This window comes from Poecilia reticulata, linkage group LG5 (genome assembly GCF_000633615.1).
Source record: "Poecilia reticulata strain Guanapo linkage group LG5, Guppy_female_1.0+MT, whole genome shotgun sequence".
Classification (NCBI taxonomy): domain Eukaryota; kingdom Metazoa; phylum Chordata; class Actinopteri; order Cyprinodontiformes; family Poeciliidae; genus Poecilia; species Poecilia reticulata.
In genome coordinates this window covers 4,447,493-4,469,775 of record NC_024335.1, presented here as the reverse complement: position 1 = coordinate 4,469,775, position 22,283 = coordinate 4,447,493, and the positions used below count along the sequence as shown (strand labels likewise).

The 22,283-nt window shown below is 37.2% G+C and overlaps 1 protein-coding gene across 2 annotated transcripts in view; it reads left to right on the top strand.

The window, feature by feature from the left end:
- The window catches only part of kcnb1 (potassium voltage-gated channel, Shab-related subfamily, member 1), a 43,611-nt gene extending 24,642 nt beyond the window's left edge, over nt 1-18,969 (top strand). For both annotated transcript variants that reach the window (XM_017304769.1, XM_008408739.2), the window contains exon 3: nt 10,350-18,969. In XM_017304769.1, coding sequence (XP_017160258.1) covers nt 10,350-12,263 — 1,914 coding nt within the window. In that variant the 3' untranslated portion in view covers nt 12,264-18,969. The remainder of the gene's footprint in view (nt 1-10,349) is intronic.
- Nucleotides 18,970-22,283: the final 3,314 nt, after the last annotated feature.

Here is a 22,283-nt window from a genome sequence, read left to right as displayed (position 1 = left end):
GCATCATGCATTCATTAATGTAGAAGCAGAATCCCCATATAGTCTTGCTTCTTTGTACTTTTTGGCAGCATGTTACTGTACACCCAGACAAAAAACTATTTCAAATAGATGACAGGAGTAGGTCTTCTTGCACATTTGCTCTAGTATTACAAAAAAAACGTCTACATACTGATAGATCGTATTTAGTCTTCTTCTTGTAATTACAGTTGCATTGTACCCAAAGTTAGAATCCCTCAGAAATCAGCCTCCTTTGGCGTAGCAGCACAGCCTCTATAGTGTTTCTAATTATATAACCACCAAAGACCAGTCGGAGTTTAAATATAGATGCTAAGTCTGGATTCTCTTCTTCATCTGAAATGCATGAATAATTGAAGAGCAGAGGAGATGAGGTGGGATTCATTCAGAAGATGGATGGTGCAAGCATGGATTTTGTACCTACATCTTTGATTTGGTAAGGGAGGGCTACGGTTCACTTTGGCCGCACAAATTAGAGGGAAGTTTGATAAGTACTTCAAATATGGTTTGTTTCAGCCTTTTTCAGTCATCCCATGTACTCCTTCTCGAGTGTTCCAGATTGCAAAAGGCAGAAATTGAATCAGTTAATTACAAAGGCTTTCATGTGCTAATTATTAAAAGAAAACCTTGCTTACATTACATATTTATGAAAGAATGGTGAAAATGTGTGCGACAAAATTAACCTTGGAAGAGCCTAATTGACAACTGTGTGTGCACGGAGCATGGAGACAGTTGTGATTAGAAACAGAAACTGCTCATGAAAATGTAAATTTTATATTGCTATTCTGTGTTAGCTTTGAATTTACATAACTCTTTAACAAAATTAAATTAAATTGGGAAATTGTTTATTCCTATTTAGTATTGATTGTTCGCAGGGAGCATTTTACATAACTGTGGAGGAATTTTAGCCCACGTTTTTTTTTTTGCAGAACTGTTTTAATTTAGCCACACTAGAGAGCTGTCAAGCATGAACAGCTTGTTCAGAGCCATGCCACAGCATTTTAATCAAATTTAAGCCAGCAATTTGACCAGGCTACAGACAAACTTTCATTGTGTTCATTTGTTTTAATTCATTTACAGATGGTTTTGCTAATGCTAGCTTGAGTTCCTCTCCTTCTGGAAAACACAAAAGTGCTTGACTTTTAACTCAGGAAAATACGAAGGTTCAGCATTTTCTCACGGAGAGCTGAAATTCCCATATTACTAACTAACTAACTAACCAACTAACCAACCAACCAACCAACCAACTAACTAACTAACTAACTAACTAACTAACTAACTAACTAACTAACTAACTAACTAACTAACTACCTACCTACCTACCTACCTACCTAACTAACTAACTAACTAACTAACTAACTAACAGTTTATCTCGTAATACACATCAAAAATTACTCCTTTTACTTATTGGCCCAGGTAATATTTTTCCAAAGGTTTTGGGGATCATCAAGTTGTGTGATGGGAAAATGTAAAAACGGTCTTTGTGTTCTCCTTTGTCAGCAGTGGTTTTGACCTCTCAACTTGCCCACGGATGCAAATTTTGCACAGTTTCTCTCATTTTGGTGACTTTTAACTGAACACGGCACAGTATTTTAGATTGTGTTCTGGGTCCTTTTGTGACCTTCTGGGTGAATTGGTGCACTTTAGGAGTCATTATGATAGAAGGATGAGATACCACAATTTTTCCTGTTGTCTCATGTTGGTTTGCTGCAGTTCTAAGTCCAAAGGCCCTGTTTACGCAACAACACCAGGAAACGGAATATTTATCTTTTGCTGCATTTTGACCTCTCATTTAGTCGGTAAGAACATTTTAAATGGACAAAAACACAAAGGTTTGACGACAGGCTCCAGACTGAAACCTTTTAGAAGCTCAATGTGAATTATGTTTGTGAACTAAAAACCCTTGTGCACTCTGGTTTTTACACAAACACGCATAGCACAACAAAAACAAAACAACATTCATTATTTCCCAAAGTGAGAGGGACAGAGTGAGGAAGGTTGGTTTTGTTAGCAATCCTTAAGAAGTGAAAAATTCATTTGAAAACAGCTTTTTGTATGTACTCTGGTTTTCTTGTGCAATATTTTTTAATTATACATGCTGGAATCAAGTCACTAAAATTTTGTGCAATGCAGTTATGTGAAACACAATAGTCATCTTAAAACTAAAATAGTCTTAAACATAAGAATATGTATCGGTCCATTTCCTGTGATCCATATAAGAAGACTAAAGAGCCTTTATTTTAATGTCAAAGAGTCAAGGTCATGATATTATAGCTTTAATCCAGAAAGAACCGCGAGATGCAAGTGATTTGCCTTGGCAAGACGTTTGAAGGTTAAGACAAACAGGGCTCTGCTGTTCAAAGTTAAGAGGTGATGCAGGGTGGGGAGCCTACAGCTGAGCCACTGCAAATGTGTCTGTGTATTTCAAGCTATCATGCTGGGGGAATTGTGGAAGACACAGTCTCCTCCCGTCTCTATGGAAACCCCGTCTCTTTTCACAGGCGGAGAGGCAAAGCCGTTCTACATTCAGAATCAGGAGTGTGAATTATTCCGCATTATTACTCGCATAGTATTGACCACTGGCAATAACATCTTGTATAAAATGAATATCAGTGGTGTAGTAATGATGATGCCCGTTAATCTCTTGAAAAGATTAAAGATTAATTGTGCAGAGCAAACATCTGCAAATGAAAATGGTGCCTGGCAGACTTATTTAGGAAATCTTTTCATCTCCTTTCTATTAATAACACTGTTTTATTAACAACTTGAACTGAATCCTGTGCCGTAATACAAAACGCACAAGCAGAAGAAATACAGAAAAAAGACAAAAGTAGTACAGATGATTCAAGGCTTGGAAAGCTTTCAGAAAGGTATAAACACTGGGACAGAAGGGAGGGAGAGACAAAGAAGGAGATTCTGTCAGACTTGCTTTTCACGAGCAGGTCCACGTCGCCACCTCCTGTCAAGCTTTGAGGGGGTTGTCATGGTGACAGTGGCGAGTGGTAAGGCTGGAGAGAGTGTGTTGCATCGCATCCCTGTGGCCCGCGATGTGACTCCAAGGATGATGAGAAAGCAAGTCAGCTGTCTGGGGATCTTGGAGCTCAAGCAAGACCTGGATTCACTCAACCGAAAACAGAAACCGACACCTCTTCAGCACCGGCCTGTTTAAAGGCTTAGGTGGAAGTTAAAAAGCACTACATGTCATCATTATGAAGGTTTAATCTGTTTCCACGGGCAAGCCCTGGCAGAGTGCTGACAATGACACCGTGGCTCAGAGGAACAGGAAGTTCCGCCACTAAAGCACTATGGTGGAGTGGTGGTTGGTCCCAGTACACTGGGGGTTACTCCAAGTAGAACGGGACTTTACGCAACATTTTTCCCATAGAAAAAGGTGTCAAGATGCTAGAGCACTAGGAGTTGGATCTCACCACAAATACTTTACTGGGAGAATATAAGCTGAGCTACAACTAATGTAACGACACTGAAAAAAAAAATTATCTTTGGACCAACTTAAAAAAACAATGCTCTAATTTGTCGAAGCTGGTTTTGTTTACTTAAAAAATGACCAAAACTGATAAAATTATCAGTTTTGCTCACTGATAAATTTGAGTAAGTTTTTAAAGTTGGTTCAACAAATTTTTTCTTTCAGTTCAGTCCAGCCTTCTCTGTCAAAGAAATGAATGTTTTTGTTACATTTTGAATAAAAGTTGTACATATCAACTTCTTACACCGCATTTATACTCTTTTTAGCATTGTATAATGTACTGAACTATAATTTTTAGAGACTGGTATGAGCATGTGTCAACTACTGACTAAATTTAATTTTTTCATGGATATTTCTTGCTGTTGCACCTCAGTGTTGCAATACTCTTCATGGTAATGATGGCTGATATGCAAAAAGTATGTGAAGTTATATAATCATATATTTTATTTCAGTCAGTCAGTTCTCTTAGTGAAACAAATTATATTGGTTAATTGGACACAGGCTGGTGTTTTCAAGTACATGAATAGTAAATAGTAAATGCATGTTGTATTTTCTTCATCTTCATTTATATTTATGAACTCATCCACTATCTAAACACTTGCAGCAGATAAGACTTGCATAATAAATAATTGGAATTGGTTAAAATCAGAATCAGGTCAGACATTAAAGGAAAACTGGCATCAGTTAAGAAAAAACCTGATTAGTGAATATATCTTGTATAGAACTGTAAACAAAGGGATTGATGGAGAATGCTATCAGTGGGTGCTAAATGTTTGCAAACCTAACTGGAAACTTACATCTATTTCTGAAACTAAAAACTAGAAGGTCAATCTGCTAGCCTACTTGCTTCTCTGGGCACTGTCACAGTTTAAATTTAAATTTAAATTAGCTATTTTGCATTCATTTAAGTGAAGGCTCAACCATATTTATGTAAATCCCATCCAGGGCTAATGACTCTTTTTCCTCAAAACTGATGGGCTGAAAAAATGTAGCGGTAACTTTGCTGCAACAGATTAAAATCAGAAATGCCACAGCAAGCAACATCATAGCCCACTGCAATGGAAATCATAAATTATTCTAAGTAAAAATGAAATGATGGAATCATGTACCGTATTTTAAGGCGTACCTAAAAACCTTCAATTTCCTCAAAAGCCGACAGTGCGCCTTATAATCCGGTGCGCCTTATATATGGACCAATATTGAGCCACAACAGTTCTAGCAACTAGCAACTACGGTAAGCAGCCGCCGACTTTATTTTCGCCCGTAGAAGAAGAAGCGCGCGGTGCATGGTGGGATAGTTGTCAGAACGCTGGTTTGTTAATAAAGTTTGACTGACCTATCTACCTACCGATTAGCACCAGGTTCTCCACGAACATGCTGTGCGCGAACGGAGAAGGGTGACCATCGTCCGGCCACGCTCCGGCCCAGTCGCGGAAGGCTCTCCTCGCCGACCAGAGTCGGACTATTTTTGTTGACATTCTTTATGTCAACAAAGTGGCTTTAGATATTCATCCGGGGTGCTTTGACTAGGGTTACCAAGGGACCAGCCCCTATACATTTAAATCCGGGGGGTCGGGGGAAGAGAGACAGAGGCTGCGGCGGCAGTGTGTCGGTTGCTCTGTGTTACCCAGAAAGCAGTTGGGTACAATATCGCAACACCAACACCGTGAGTGAAACAATGGCTGGGGCAGCCTACTATAGTACTCGGGGACTACTTCTTTGTTATTACACATCCACTTTTGTAGAGTACGGAACAAATCGCGTTATAATTCGGTGCACCTTATAGTGCGGAAAATACGGTACATGTTTTTTTTTTTTTTTAATCTTACATAATTTAGTTGTTGTATTTGTAATATAAATGTTCTGTCTTACAATATGTAGGATCACTTGTAAATTTGAACCCACAATTGTAACTTTTGTTCCATGTTATTCACACAGTTTTGAGGAATACCTCATCAGGTCTTGGCCTGGAGTTTTCTGTTGTTTTCTATTGACATTATCATCACCCAAATATTCTGTGTGACTGCTGCTTTATGAAGCCAGAGTCGAAAAAAAGCAGTGGGCTTTAGTGGGCTTGTAATGTTATAAATGATAAGTGATAAATGATCATATCGTTTTGATTTAATGTTGTCAGTCCATGCTTAATGAAAAGTTCCAATCATTTCAACGTTACAGTTGAAATAAGGACTTAGCAGTACAGGTGACAACTTTTCTTTCTGCTGTTCAGTTTTGTGAGCCTGTGTAAATTTCCATCCTCGGTTTCCTGTTCTTGTCTGACAGGTGTGACATCTGGCATTGTCATCTGCTTCATCTGCTCCAAAGTTCGATGTGTTGCATATTCAGAGTTGGCATTCATTACAGCTTGGCTGTAATGAATGATTATTTGAGCTTCTGTTGTGTTTTTATTATCTCAAATCAGTCTGTCTATTTCCTACAGACTTCTGATGCTAACAAGGTCTTTTCTTTGACGCCATAGCAGCACACTCGATATTTTCTTTTTTTCTTGTCTTTCTCTGTAAAACTCAGAGGTGTTTGCGCATGAAAACTCCCCAAATGAAAGTAATTATATTTCCAAGCAGACAGAAGGGGTTTTAAGTTGACTTCTTGCCAGGTGAGTGGTGAATAGACGTATAAATGGTAAAATCCCTGACAAGAAGCGATATTACAAGGAAAGGAAAAAGTCACAGCTGCTGGGACATGGCCAGTCTAAAAGTAGGTCACTGCATGTTTTACAGAGTTGTCACTGAGGCACAGCAGATTGTCCAGAAATAACTGCATTAATATACAGTTGCCTAAGTTTTAAATGTATGTGTTTATGCAATTTAGGCTAGGCAATCAGTGTAGTTTATGCAACCCTTTCTTCGGTCTAATGAAATATGCATATTTGGTTTGGTCCAGCACCTGTTCTCTAACAGCCTAATGAGGTTCTGGTGTCACCTTGCCCCAAAGATGCAGCTACTCTCTGTGGAATACTGTGTCTGCTGAACCACTGCACCATATGCCAGGAGAGACACAAACCAGTGAGATCTGGGTTTGTTTAGTGTCACAGTGGGATTTCCTGTCAGTGTGTCCCCTCTCTTCATCCATCTATCATGCACATGTTGTCTTCTGCTATCCTTCAAATAAAAAATACCTCCCCAATTTTATGTAGCTTTCTTTTAGATGGCCACCAGGGTTCATGCACTCATTTCGTTTTTTTTTTTGCAGAGGACATAGTCAGCCGTGTGAGTCATTAGAATCTGCTGTGAAAGGTTTCAAAACTGATGGCTTGATTAATGTTTTATGTCCATTTTCCGATCTATCTTTCTTGTAAAGCTATGAACTTAATTGACTCCCTTTTTAGCTGATTACAATTCTTTGCAACCAGCATTCGGAGATGATGACACACTGTGTGAGAGAGCAGGCACTATAAAACTGGATTTTGCTTTAATAACGTAAAATTTAACACGTCCTTTTAAACTTAGCATCGTATACTAGCAATTAACAAAGTGAACGTGGCTACATTACTTAAGCAGCAGTTTTTTTCTTGTATTTACAAGAAAAAATACAATTCAGAATTGATGCAACTGACAAATATAAATGCACTTAATCAAGACAGGTGGGTAGTAACTTGGGATACAAGTAACCTTTTGGAAAAATCTACCTGTACCTTTTACTTTTACTTTTATTTGAGTAATATCTTTACGAAATATCACTACACTTTAGTCAAGTTCGCCATGTTGTAAAATTTGTCTCCTTTTAGGTAGACAAATTTTACTTATCATTTTTAAACACCTCACTGAGAATGAAAATATTTTACTAAGTGTTCTTCTCCTTGTAACAACATCCACACTGAAGAGTGTTGCTGGTATCAGCTACCTGATGCATTCACTGATCAGAAAATGACTGATAGTTTGAGTTTCTAATTGGCTCGCCACCAGTCAGATCAGATCAAACTGAAAATCATCCTGATTTCTGAGTCAACACACTGCTCATAATTAGCCTGTAATTGTACTGATGCCATTAACCTTTTCCCGATTCCCATGTCGTTCTTCGTTCTGTTCTAACTCTAGATGTGTGTTTGTTTGTGGTCTCATTTGTGTGTGTGCTTAAAAGTTTGTGTCAGTTGTGGAGTTCAGTGGATTTATGAAATTAGAGCCCTTTGACATTAAAACAACCCCGGGAAGACAAATGTAAAGATGTGCAGGGTGGATGAATGCGCAGCGAGGACAGAGGCCACGGCGCCGCATCCTGGGGGAAATGTACAGGGTTTCCTGCTGGAACTTAACCACATCACCAAAACATTACACAGCAGCATCGGTGCATCATCATTAGCAAGCTTTTTATAGCCTCTCAATCCTATTACCTCTGTCCCCTTTTTGGTCTTGCCCTTCCTCAGCTGCTATCTCTCCTGACTGTAAGTTTGGAATCTGTCAGCGGTGCCCCCTCTGTGTCTCCCTTGAGACTTATTACAAGTCTGATGTGTTTCCTGCCCAGTGGATGACCTTTAATACCTGGTGTTTACAAAGGTACAGCAGATAACACAAGCAGCACATCCTGTTATTTACTTTATGGGGAATAATTTTGTGTTAAACATCATCATTGTTTCCACTGTGGCCTCCCTACCTCCTTTCCCTTGTATGCTGCCCCTGTCAGCTTCACACTCACCTTTCAGTCCCAGACCCTCTTTGCTCTTTAAGTGTTTGATTCAAATAGATTTGCTCTTGGACAAGAGAAGGGGGGGAGACACACACACACAGAAGGAAGAAAATAAACAGATAGGGCTATTATTCATGCCTGCCGTGAAGCTATGGCAACAGGATCCTTCTGTTCTGATTGGTCATAGATAAGGATGCTTTTTTAGCCTCTCTTACACTCTGGGGAATCTGAATACTAGATTAATTTTCCATTACATGTTAACTGTGGAGAGTGTTACTTTATTTAGACAAACGGAATTTCAGGTAAGTCTTAAGCAGATGGACTTGATTAATGTTTTAATAAAGTTTTCAAAAAAAAAAAGTAGCTGTACTCTGTCTATAGCAAATTAAACTGCAGTAAAATCAGAATGTTTAATCACTGTTTTGAATATCTCTCTGTGCTACGCTGCCCTGCAAAGTGGTTTTCACTCTTACAGAAAACGTTTTAACAATCCTTTGATTTTTATCATCATATAACATCCTAACCTTTAGCGTGTGGGCTACTGCCAAAACAGGCTCAGTGTTCTAGCAACAACCTCCTACTCATCTCTCTAAGTTGTTCTGTTTGGAGATTTAGGGTTAATATATCCACTGCAGACAGCAGTTCACAAAGTAATCATGTTCCTCGTCCTCTTTAAAGGCAAGGGATGCTCATCACCCTGCATTTTGTTATCTAAGTGCTGCATTAAGACTGAAAACATTTACAAACAAACATATTTAAATTGGAAAAGATAAAAGTTGAGTTATTTTGATAAGTGCCTGTTCAGAAACAGGAGGACTATAATATACTAGTCTGTCAGAAGGTTGCATATGCTTGTCACAGTCATGAATGCCATATTTATTTTGTTCTTTTAATGGTTTATTTGAACTGTTCTAATTTGAAGGGTGACATTGTGATACATCTAAGAACATTAATGATTTAAAAACTGCCATCTTTATTTTGGCCTTCATTCTTTCTTTAAAATAAGAGGTCAACTTTGTGCACACCTCACATAAAAGTTAACTTTCTACTACATCTGTTTATTGCAGTCATTGGGAGAGAAGCGAGGTCAATGCAGGGACACATGGGAGAAACAACCATGCATGCAGACCTAAGGACAATTTATAAAGACCGATTTTCCTAAAAGTCATGTTTTTGGACTGTGAGAGGAAATAATGTACAAATGCGTCAAAAAAAGCAGGATGTCCTAACGTTTTCATAGGAATAAATATATTACAGCATGTATATTTAATTTTAACCATATCAGTTCCGCAAAGAATTCAAAATTCTGCCTGTTTTTAAAATCAACTGAGGCTGCATTTTGTATAACTGTAGGATTTATGACATAGAAACAATTAGGGGATTTGTGCGATTCTGTGCCCAGGCAGAAAAGGCAGAAACTACCTGCAACTGCATGATCTCCTGAGAGGTAGTAATACATGATGTATTCGCCAGGATTCTCTTGCAAAACAGATGTTTAATCTCAATGGAATTTTCCTGGTGAAATAACTTTTACAATATTTGGAACCTTTCACAAATGTATATGGAATATTTAACAAACTTTGAATCTAATTATTTTAGTTATGTTTATTAAAGTCTTGGCTATTAAATATGTCACCTCGACCAGACATGCAGACGCGATGGTGATTTTATAGATTGCTAACCATTATTGTTCACTCAAGAGCACTAACTGATGTAAGTACACTGGATAAGTCGGTCATAAATAAATAAGTAATCCAACCGAGTTCAGTCCATTTGCTGGCAGCCAGTCCCACACTCTGCTGGGTATTTACTGGAGGTCTATTTACACTGTGAGAATATCAGCATTCTCTTACACTTCTCGCCACTTTCATACTGCCTTAATGAGCTTTAATAAATACACTGAAGGTGTATTTAAGTCTAAGACTAAGCAAAGTAACAAATAGGTTTAAAAGTGGGGTCTATTTTAAAAGTTTCAAAATGTTATTACATCACAGTGGAAATTAGAAAAAAAATACCCCATTACTTTTACTCAGTGTAATTGCACACGACTTTACAATGCATTTCTTATATTCTTAGCAATTACTGGTATTCTCATATAGAGTTTGCCAGTCTAAGTGTCTTCTCCTCTTTCATCTCAAGTCTTCTTGTACTTTATCTAATTCCCTAATGGTGCAATCTTTTCTCATATTACTCCTCTTGTTCTGTCTTTCAGATCTTGGCCATCATCTCCATTCTCTTCATTGTGCTATCCACCATTGCTCTGTCTCTAAACACCCTTCCAGAGCTTCAGGGCACAGATGAGTTCGGCCAGTCCACAGACAACCCACAACTAGCACATGTGGAAGCTGTTTGTATTGCTTGGTTTACCATGGAATACCTACTTCGCTTTCTCTCTTCTCCCAATAAATGGAAGTTCTTCAAGGGTCCTCTCAATGTCATTGACCTGCTGGCAATTCTACCCTACTATGTCACCATCTTCCTGACAGAGTCCAACAAGAGTGTGCTGCAGTTTCAGAATGTCCGCCGTGTGGTTCAGATCTTCAGGATTATGCGTATCCTTCGTATCCTAAAGTTGGCTCGTCACTCAACAGGTCTTCAGTCTCTGGGCTTCACGCTCAGGAGAAGCTACAATGAGCTGGGCCTGCTTATTCTTTTCCTCGCCATGGGTATCATGATCTTCTCTAGTCTTGTATTTTTTGCCGAGAAGGACGAAGAGGATACAAAGTTCAAAAGCATTCCGGCTTCTTTTTGGTGGGCCACCATCACTATGACCACAGTAGGGTATGGAGATATCTATCCCAAAACTCTGTTGGGAAAGATTGTGGGGGGATTGTGCTGTATTGCTGGAGTGCTTGTGATTGCGTTACCTATTCCCATTATTGTGAATAACTTCTCCGAGTTCTATAAGGAGCAGAAAAGGCAAGAAAAAGCCCTTAAAAGAAGGGAGGCTCTTGAGAGGGCAAAACGAAATGGTAGCATTGTTTCTATGAACTTAAAGGAAGCCTTTGCTCGGAGTGCAGAGCTCATGGATGTAGTAGTAGAAAAGAGTGACAGACCTCATGACAACCACCTGTCCCCAAGTCACTGGAAATGGGCGTCCAAAAGAGCTGCGTCAGAGACAAGTTCAAACCGTTCCTTCAATGCCCAAGAAATAGGCTCTCCCTGCAAAGCTCGAGACACCAGTCCCCAAAGATTGAACGTTGAGAAATTAGAAGAGATGTACAGCCAGATGGCAAAGACACAGTCACAACCTAACCTCAATGCAAAAGACAGAGGGTCCAGAGTTAGCAAACAGAGAGATGAGATAGAGCTTGGAGCCATTCAAGACCATGGACCATCAGTGCTAGGAGCCAAAGACGGAGTGGGGGACATGAAAAGCTTGTCTAGCATTGATAGCTACATCAGTTGTGCTACAGACTTCCAAGAGAATCCACGCTATCCCCACAGTCCAGCAGCAGACATTGGTCTTAAAGAAAGCAGCCGGTTTACTTTTGGTCCAGTTACAGTTTTGTCTCAGCACATTAGTAAAAAAATTGGTCATCAAATCAAAGGGCAGCATGAGTCTGTGCTGAGTCCAGGATCAAAATCCTCAGGCCCAGACAATACAAGAAGATTCTTGTTTTCAGGAAACTCCTCAAAAAGCCTTAAAGGAGGCTGCCGTAGCGACGGGGATTCAGGGCTGTCTCCACTTTCAGACAGCTCAGTTGTCTCAGACCAGTCTCTTTTGAGTCCCGAAGCATCTGTGTACACCACTGCCAGCAGCAGGACCCCTCCAAAGTCACCAGACAGCACTGCCATGGCCCCTACAGTTTTCACTTTCCATGACTCCTCGATCAGCAAATACATCGATGCTGATACGGATGACGATGAGCACCTCCGGGACATTACTGAGGCCAGTCCCTCAGACCGTCTACTGGCTGGTGGCAGCCCAAAACACAGTATTAACATAAATTACCAGAGGGGGACTAACCATTTAGAAACAGCCCAAAAGATGTTGGGTCAGAACTGTTACTTTCCTCTTGAAGGTATTCGTGGGAAACCTCATGAAAATCATATAGGACCTGACCCAGCACGTAGACCAAAGGCTGAGAGGGGAAGACAAAATACTTTGGACAAAGGCCTTTGAAGTATAGGTTATCAGAGACACATGGAACGCAGGTGGACATATGGTTATTGACCAAAACACCTGGCAAACAGAGCTGCTCAATAAGCCAGAGACAAAGAAAGGTATAGAGAAAAAGGCTCTCATGTTTCGCAAATAACCTGAGCATGCCGCTAGGGCAACAAGCTATGTCAATACATGTTGGGAATACTTTGGAAGAAAAATACCTTAAGTTGGAAGAATGTCACTGCCCCTCCTTTGAGTTCATTCCTGTGTGCTGTATTTCACATCCACAAAACTAAAGAACACCCCCAGATAGCCAGTGGGTTTGTTTAAAAACGCAGAGTCAGCAGAAAGATTGAGCTACGGATATAAATGGAAGTAGCACAACAAAATAATGATTTCAGCCAAAGGGTTTTTTCAGTTCCATAAAAAAACAAAGTCCACCTTCTTGTAGTGACTCCCAATTATTATTATTTTTTCATTATTGGAGAAATACCAGAGGACCTAGAAGCCTATAAGCTACATATTGTGCCCTCCATTCCCAAACCTGGCCTTAATCATTTACATTTGCAAGTATGTGCAAATGTGAGTTCATCTGATTATCAGCTGTGTGAGATAATCTGAATATGAATGAGTGAATTATGAGAAACTGATGTAAACAACATCTTAAAACAATCTAACCTGATTTATTTTTTTATTGATAAGAGAAAGTCCCTTATACAGAAGTGATTTGCTTGTCTACAATGTCAGATTTCTATGTGATGCATAAGATTTAATGTCTTTGCTTAAGGTCTGCAGTTATCACAGGTTCCCACTTATTTTTCATTACATGGGCCTCATTGCCTCTCTTTAGCATCTGTCCTGCTATCTTTTAGGTTTACATGTTGTGTATTGAATGGATGAATACAGAACATCTGCCGCTGGACGTTATTTTTTAGCATTGTATGATGTTTTATGAGGATAAAGGTAGACCTTAGCTGAAATATTGTTAAGAAAAAAAAAAGAAATGAAGCATCTCAATTGCCGCATAAAGTGATAGCACATGCATGCTCACACAATATCAACATAAAAATATGAATTGGCAGTTAAAGAAATGTTTAAAGTAGACTTATCTTGTAATGTTTTACAACAAACTCACATGAAGTTTACATCTGAGTGACAGATTCTCAGCGTGTGTAAGCTTTGATTTGACTGACATTGAGTTTTAAATAGTTGGATAGGAAACAAGAACAAAACAAATTGGGTTTTACTTCTTGTTTCTCAACGTAATTAATTCTATTAGCACTGACTTCATTCAAGGATGATTTTATCACCATTTATATATAGTTACCAGATTTGATCCTCACTCACAAATGCGCAACACTCTCACACGCAAACCGGTTGAAGATAGCCACAGGCTACATAGATACCGATATTTTCCATGGAGACGTGATTCAACCAACATTGCTTTCAAGAGGAAAGCAAAGGTTTGCTAATTAGTGTTGGAGGTCTGCATGTCACAGATGCTTGTAGGCATATATAAAAATCCTCACTGATAAAAGACACGTCCATAATGTGGCAGGAGTCTATGATAGTTGCATGCCAAATTCACTCCTCACTGTGTGTTTTTTTATGAACAATGTGTCACTGCAAACTTATGATGTAAGAACCTGTAAAGTTCAGCAAATGCTCCACAACCAACATTTTTGTACTTTTATGTCATACCTTGGAAAACTAAATTCACCGGCTTGTTTACACTGCCCTATACAGCGCTGTAAAAAGGTGATAGTCTCTCACACATTCCTTCTGGGGTTTCTTTTGTCTTTTTGACATGCATTTAAAAAAAAATGCATTTCAAAAAAAATGTTCACACCTAGTACAACTAACCAGTGGGAATACAAAAAGGATGTTTTCAAGTCATGATTTTCTTTGTCCGCCTTTTTTTTTTTATTTACGTGTGATTAACCACATTATTTTTGTTCAATTTCACAAGCCACCCTTAGGGTTGATTATGGTCATATCACAAGAAACCAAAACTCTGTAATAGTATTTGTTTGACAACATGAAGCATAGTAAGACATTTCGAAATATATATTTTTTAAACAAAGCATAATGCCGAAAATCCATCCATTGCATTTGAATTAAAACAATTCTGCAAAGAACAGTGGCCCAAAATTTCTCCTTAGGGAAATAAAAGTCTCTTTGTCAGTTTACTCAAACACCTGATGGCAGAGTTTGCTGCCAGCTATTAGGTTTATGTGGCGGTTATTTTTATACATAGGCCCACGTCGTTTTGGTTGTTTTTTTCCCCCCTCTAATAAGGGAAAACATCATTTGAATAATACATTTTGTATTTCCTCAGGTTATTTTGTTAGATTGGAAAATCCTTTGGTGACATTTAAGTGAGACGAGAAAAAAAGCCAACATAAACAAACAAAGTGTGCAAGGGACCAAATCCTTTTTGCAGCACAAAACAAGCACAAGCATGGCCATGAGGTTATGCAGATGTACCATTCTTGCTCAGTCTATGCCACTCTAAGCTAGGCCTAAAAATAAAGAAGAAGAGCAAGCATATTTTCTTTCATTGACTTATGGGGGGTTTTTTTTAGATGATGGATAGAAGAAAAACTCCAAACCAAAAAACATCTAGCAAGGAATTCAGAACTTTGCTGATACACTGCTGGTTGCCACTCACTCCCACCCTGGAGTTAGCATCAGGTCAGTGCTCCCCTAACCACATTATGCAAAGAGGACAACCTATTTTATTTCTCTTCAAATATTCTATAATCAAAGTATGTCCTGCTTTAACATTATTTATAGATTGCAGCTACTCCAGAAACACATCAGTGGAAGGCAGGATGAAATACATTATGTGGCATTGCTGCATTCTTTATCTGAATTCAGCAGAGCATCAAGCCACTCATACTACTTCTTTGTATCTTCTTCTGCAAAACAAATACCACCAGATTTTATGAGACATGCAAATTTATACAGATTACGTGTCGCAGATTGCAATGGTCTTTGAGAATCTGCTGGGTTTTTTTTACTGTCTAATCAACTTTTCCTCTACACGAGTACACAAACCATCAGATAATATGGCTGAGCTACCCAGCACTCTGTGATGTTATTTGCTTGGCAGACCAGTTTGAATGGCAACATTTGATTTTGTTAGACTTTATAAATTGTTTAAAACTGATAAAACTCTGGTTTTTATCAATTAGATTTGTTTGGTTTTGTTTCGATCACACTGTCACGTAGTAAATCAGGCCTAGAGTCATGTTGAACAAATAGCTGCATCCCCTGCATAAATCACTCATTCATTATAAAAAAAAAAACTTTCTTTCAACACATAGTCATATGATATAGTCACCCTGTAAATCAAAAGTTTGAACATTTGGCAGAAAAGTACACTTACAGCTCATGAAATACACACAAAAATATCCCTAAAAGCAAATGAAAGTTTGGTGCACGGTCAGTAGTTACAGCTCAATTTCACAAAGTGTAACAGAATCAAAATAGTCTGACTTTCTAGGTGGGAAAAAATTCAGTAACAGAAGTTATATAAAAATCCCAAAATAAAAACCTGTGAAATAAGATTTTTTTATTATTATTATTTCCAGCAAAGAAAGAAATGATTCAGCAAAGAAAAAAATGTATAACAATCTGTGTTCCAGTCTGTCATTTATCAGTATTGTGTTTCCCAGTTCCATCCCAGTTCAAACACATAATGAGGAAACATGAAATGTCAGCAGCGTTTCAGGGACTTGTAGAGTTGATCCCTCCCTCCAACATTTATGGGGTACATATGGTAGATTTTTTTTTTCCCCCCTTAAAACTCTGTCATTTTTTAATGTCTTCTTTCATCACATCAAGGTTTATGGGAACAAACATGTTTGTAAAAAATAAAGGATCTAAGTCATTTCCAGACCCAGAACAACTGGTGAAACAGTAAGTAAAAGAAAAAAAGCCATTGGACTAAAATGAATGTAGTTTTTAAAAGTAATAACAACAGATTCCGACTGATCTAGATGTTTTTGTCTTGTGGTGAAAAGTCCAATCACAAATCCAGATTCTGTTTTCAGTTTTAATCACAGAGTTGGACCATTTCATATTGCTCTCCCTTAGTGAGAGTAGCTGAGGTGTGAAAGGAATAGCAATGACTGTGAGGAGCAGAGGGAAGCCGAGCTTGTTTGTGTGCGCGTTACCACTGGGAAGCATTAAAGCAGCAAGGGCACTGCTTAATGGAAAAGAATGAACTGTTTTCGATGGGAATGTGTGTTTGTGCTGTCGAATTCCTGTTTTTATTTTCTTCCCGAGTACATCTGCTATTTTGGCTGAAACTAAACACAGTTCTAAAATCCAAACTTTAAAGAGAAAAGATTAATACCATGACACAAAAATACAATTTTATATTGAAAATGGCATGTATAATACTAGGGAAAATACTACACAATCCAACCTGTATTTCAGCATCTCATATTTTTAGGGAGAAAAATAAATAAACTGTTATTTTAACAAGTGCTCTGTTGTAGTACACATACTGCTTACTATCTAATAAATCATTGCCATAGGTCTAACGCTTGAACACTGCTGCACAAGAACTGCTGGAAGGCATTGCACATTTCCTCAGATGGACAATGAAAATGGCTTTGTTTACATTCATAGATACATGTTTTCTGATCTCGGCAGCCATGTGTGTTTACATCGAATTTGATGATTTCAAATGGTTCATTTCTGCAAAAACAGCTGCTAATCATTCATAACCAGCAGTCAAATATGTGTCATCTTTCACTATATGATGGTGACCCCTAAAAGGAAAACACATGACAGTCACAGATGTCCTTTAAAGTTAACAATGTAACCTAAAAAAATACATACATACAAAAATTGCTCCTGAAGCATCATGTAATCCTTTTATTTGTTTTTTTTTTTCTATACTACAGTATAGTCAGGGACCATTATTGCTGAAATATCTCTGAACAATGATGACAATCAATATTTCATCAGAAGGCAGCAAGCTCTACTTCAGAGAATTGAGATTTATTGTGGAGATACAAATTTACAGCCATGCACAAACACACTCTTGCTGAAATAAGCACCAGAATCCCAACAAGTGTTGATAGTTTTAATCTTTTTGACCAAGAAAACACCAGGCGAGATGTTTAATTTACTTAGACTGTAATACTGTGACACAGAGCAAACATGTTATTACAAAATGTATGTTCTTACAATTAATCTTGTTTTTATTTGCTAGCAGAATTATTTGGGATTGTTAAAATGGGGTTATGTGGACTAGTTGTAAGCAGTTAGTATCTCGTGTAATAAAATAGTGTGCTTGGAGAAAGAGAGATTATTTTTGGCAGAGGAAATCAAGCCAATGCTTGGTTCAGTTTCAAAATGTTTTTCTGTCATCTTAAAACTCCAATTTCATTATTTTATTGCTTTACCAATCTTCAATCTTCAAACTATATTTACATAAGATGGTTATCTAGTTCAGTTCAGTTTATTTATAAAGAGCCAGTTAATAGGAATGATCATTTTCAAACATTTTACAATAAATGGAATATCCAGTTAAAATCTAGCTATATCAAAATCAATAATCGAATTCATCAGAATTGTACAAATACAATATGATCATATCCGCAATTTTATATATTCAGTTACAAAAAAAAAAAAACAATTATTCATTATCATAATATAATTTTCGAGGTTGGAGGGTTTTTTTTAAGACGGCAGAAATCCACTTTGTCTTCAAAAAAAATGAATCAGGGAAGATACTGACTTCTACTCATTATCCACAGAACCCTATTTTAAAAAAATCAAATTGTCTCTTTAAGGCAGGGTGCTCCGTTTTTAATGGAAGCAAATATGAAACAAACAATACAAAGCACCTTTTAATTTCCTAACCTCCTAGGAGAGATATGTACTCAAATTAAGATTAAATTATGCTTGTTTGATTTTAGTTGAAAAAAAATTAAAAAAAAATAAATTCAAGAAGAGCACAGAATCTTTCATTTTAACCATACTCTGAATTGTCTTTTATGACTCCCAAGTGTACAGATAAATTCATTAAGTTAAAATCTAAAGTGTAATTAGGTTGCTAGCTGATATATCTCACAGTTTAAAAGTTTAAGCCTTTTTGCATTTATTTGATAGAACCCCACAGGTCCTTTAAAGAGCATGTGGCAGTTTTAAAAACCCAATAAGGATCTTTTTTTATATAAGCTGCACACATTGAATCTAACACTGTATTACAGGGTTGGGGTTGATTCAGGATGCCTTGACGGAGTACACTCGTCACATGCGACACCACATAAATGAGTATTATTAGAGAATGAAAGTACAACAAAAACCAAGAGGAGTACACAAAATGTCAGATATATTTTTTTAAGGTTTACACTCCAAGTGGAATTGACCCCAACCTTGCCTAAGCCATTGATCTTTGTAAAGTACACACTGTTTCCAGGGAATTCAATTACACAAAAAAAAACAAACAAAACAAAAACAAGATATTTGAACGACCTTAGCCAGCTCTCATACGATGTTGTTTGTAGGTCTCGAGGCTGTCTGTTTTGTAAAAGAAAAAAAAACCCACAGAGAACATTTTTACCCATTGACTTTCTATGCTGTTGTTTCTGTATAAGTGTTCTACTGTTCAGTGCATGTTGTAACTTTGGCGTTGTGACTGGTTGTGATTCACACAGAGCCAGTACCTGTCATGTACTAAAAAAAAAACAAAAAAAAAAACGTGTCTGAATGTCTCAAGATATTTCTATTTCTTATGAAAAAGCAACATTTCCCTTGAATGACTCAAAATGAAATAAATCAAATCACTTTACAGTTTGAACTTTGATTTCTTGACTTTCATTTTACAGTCAATTATATGTAAGACAGAGCATGTATAAATAAATAAAAAAAATGGAGAATGAGGTTAAATGAAGAGAAATCTGAAGGATTCTTGGGCAGAAAGAAGCTTCCAGCCTTCTAAGATTTCACCACAGAGCTCTAAATCGAGGGTTCCCCCCAGCCTGCCACAGGAGAGATGGTCCTCTGCAGAACGGGGGGAAGGGAGGAAAAAGTAACAAGAACGTTTTTTTTTTTTTAATCAAAAGAGAAACAAGGTTGCCATCTAGTGGTAGTATGTTTTGCTCGAGTCTGTGCAAAAAAAGTAAGTTCAGATCAAATTTCTGGGAGAAGGAAAAAGAGAGAAAAACTGAAACTGCGGCCAAAGCCTTTCCAATACAACTGACCCACATATTTGTACTCACCACTGGGCTTCTCAAAAATACTAATGTTGCGCACACAAGTTCTGTTCTAGATCTCGCACTCTGCATATAACAGGATGACATGTCAAATAAGAGCTGGAGGCAAAACAGCCATTATTTGATGTGCTTGCAAAAATCCTATAAAGAATTATTTCTAGTAGTTAACAGCTAAAAGGCATCAAAGAGTTCTAAACACTGAACAACTCAAGACTAAAAAATGTTTTTTTTTACTTTTCAAGTACCAATATTGAACATTAGCAAGAAATTTAGAATAATGTGTTTGTTCGGGTAACGGCAAACCAGAGTGGAAGTAAAATCAGGTTTCCTGGATGATACTGTTCAGGGAATTAGTTAAACCTAGTCCAGGCTGCTTCTTATAAAGCATATTTTTTTTAAATACATAAAATATCCTCTTATTTTAAACATGTTTAACTAATAAATGTGTTACAGAGTGAGTTATCGTCAAGGTCAACTCTATTCCTAAAATATGTAGGATATTTGTATCCCTAAATGAAAACATTGAGAATGTATACATTTATAATGTGACTAAACACTTTTCTTTGTAATGAATTAGTATTCAAAGTAAACTGAAGAAGTCTAAATTAGAAAAAAAAAAAAAAAAAACTCTAGCATTGCTTTCTAGTGGGGGGAGCAACCCTTCTTCATAACTCAGGCTATGATTTATATTTATATAACAAAGGATAAATAATCATTCAATAATGTGGTTTATTTCATACTGAAAACAAACTGGTTGCACTTTGTAAGTTTATTAATTCATTTTTCACCGTGTCATTCCACCACTCCCCTCAGACAACAGGGATGCTGCAGAACTAATTTAGAGCCACTTCTCACGTTGACACCGTGATTGTCGTAACGTAAGCAGCACTTACGCTGCCGAGTTATTTGTGTTATCTTGATGGATCTCTGTGGTTTGATGAAGCTCCTTGCAAAGGTCACCAAGTGATTCCAGTGAAACTATGGAACACATGCGCTAAATTACTGTGCTTGTTTCAACAGCTGACGACCCCAAGGACAAGCCTTCCACTCAAGTAAGTAACCATGGCAACAAGGATTTAGTTAAGGCTTCTGTATTTGATACATTATTGTAGCAGTTGCTAACCAGCAAAGAACAAAAACATCTGTCTTCACAATTTTGCGGTTTAATCTCTAGATTTATTGATATGTCTTTGTAGCAAACATAAATACAGATTGGTGATGTTTATTTTGTTAATATCATACCTTTTTATTAAAGTGCCAAACTAGAAAATATGATGAGAGAATTACATTTTATAGTATGCAAATTAGCTAGTATTTGCGTGTCATTGTTCATTTGTGTGAAACAATGATTTGGGTTTTCTATTTAGTCACTTAAAAGGCGATGAGATGAACCAGTCGTGATTGAAAACATAATGACCGTGAAGGACATTACCACCTCAGATTTGGACCTCAGCTTTTCTTCAAATGTAAAATTTCGCCTTTCAAAACTTTTAAGGACAAACAATATATCAGCAACAAATCATCAGCAAATTATGTGTATTATATTTGGGGTTTTTTGGTGTATATTTGTATGTTTATGTAGTTCAGTTAATTGGTCTCCCACTTCTTTGAGTAGTGTCTTTTTTTTTTATAAAATGGATTTGTTTTTTTAAATTAGGCTGAGATCTTTAACTAGTGGTGATAATGTCTTGAATGGAGAGTTGAGCTCATATTTTAGATGTCTGGAAGACTTCTTTCAGGTAAGATAGCTTGGGGCCAGCATTACCTGTTACCTGCTTTGTCTACAAAAAATTATTTTTACACACAAAGTGTTATTTTAATTAAGTCAGTTCTAACTGTCCAAAGGATGTATGTGATCTGATAGTATCTTAGTTAGAGAGCTTAAATTCAACTGGACACAAATAAAAATCCGTAGTAACAACACTAAATGTCTCGTATAGATAAAGTAATACAAGCTCATTTTCAAAATTTGTTAAGAATGATAACGTTGCTGCTCTCAGGGACATCTCTTTTTTTCATATGGTTGCCATAGTTACCAGTAGTAGTAAGAGCTGGCACAACAGAGGACGCAGGAATGAAAAGGATGACGTTCCCTGTAATGTCGGGTAGATTTACATTTGAAATGAGTCGAAAAGGTTTCACCAAGCGTATCGCAAAGAAAAAGATGAAAACAGAATCAATGGCCAAAAGCAATCATTTCTGATCAATACCGAAATGTAAAAAACATTAAACAGTGACATAAGAAAAATTGTCCTTTTATAGATGACGGCTCTTATCTTTTTAAGTCACACTTAAAGGTTTCAGATCAAACACTTTTTTAATTTTAGTTTTTGTTCATTTGCAAAAATCTCAAATATTTGTCCACGTTGTCATAATTGAGTATTTGTGTGTAGAATTTTGAGAAAAGACTAATTAAATTCAATTTTAACATCGCTTAGGACTTTTGAGATTGCTGCGTCATGGGTTTTCAAACTGAGTCAGACTTCCTCTCTCACAACTTTCTTGTAAAGAGGCGCATGTAGGCTGCACAACAGTTCAAGACCATTACATTACTAGCACTATCTCTTACTTTTAGTATGATATGTAAGTTTTACACCAGATAGAATAAAATAGTCCTTTGAAAAAAAGAAAAAGCTATTTGTCTCACCAGTCCCCTGTACATTTTCCCCAAACTCTTTGAGATAACATGGAAACTGAATTTTGTGTAGACTCAGGTTATCTTTGTCTGGTATTAAAATTTACTTGATATTCTAACAAAAAATACATAAAATTTAAAAAAACAGTGAATTTGTACATATGG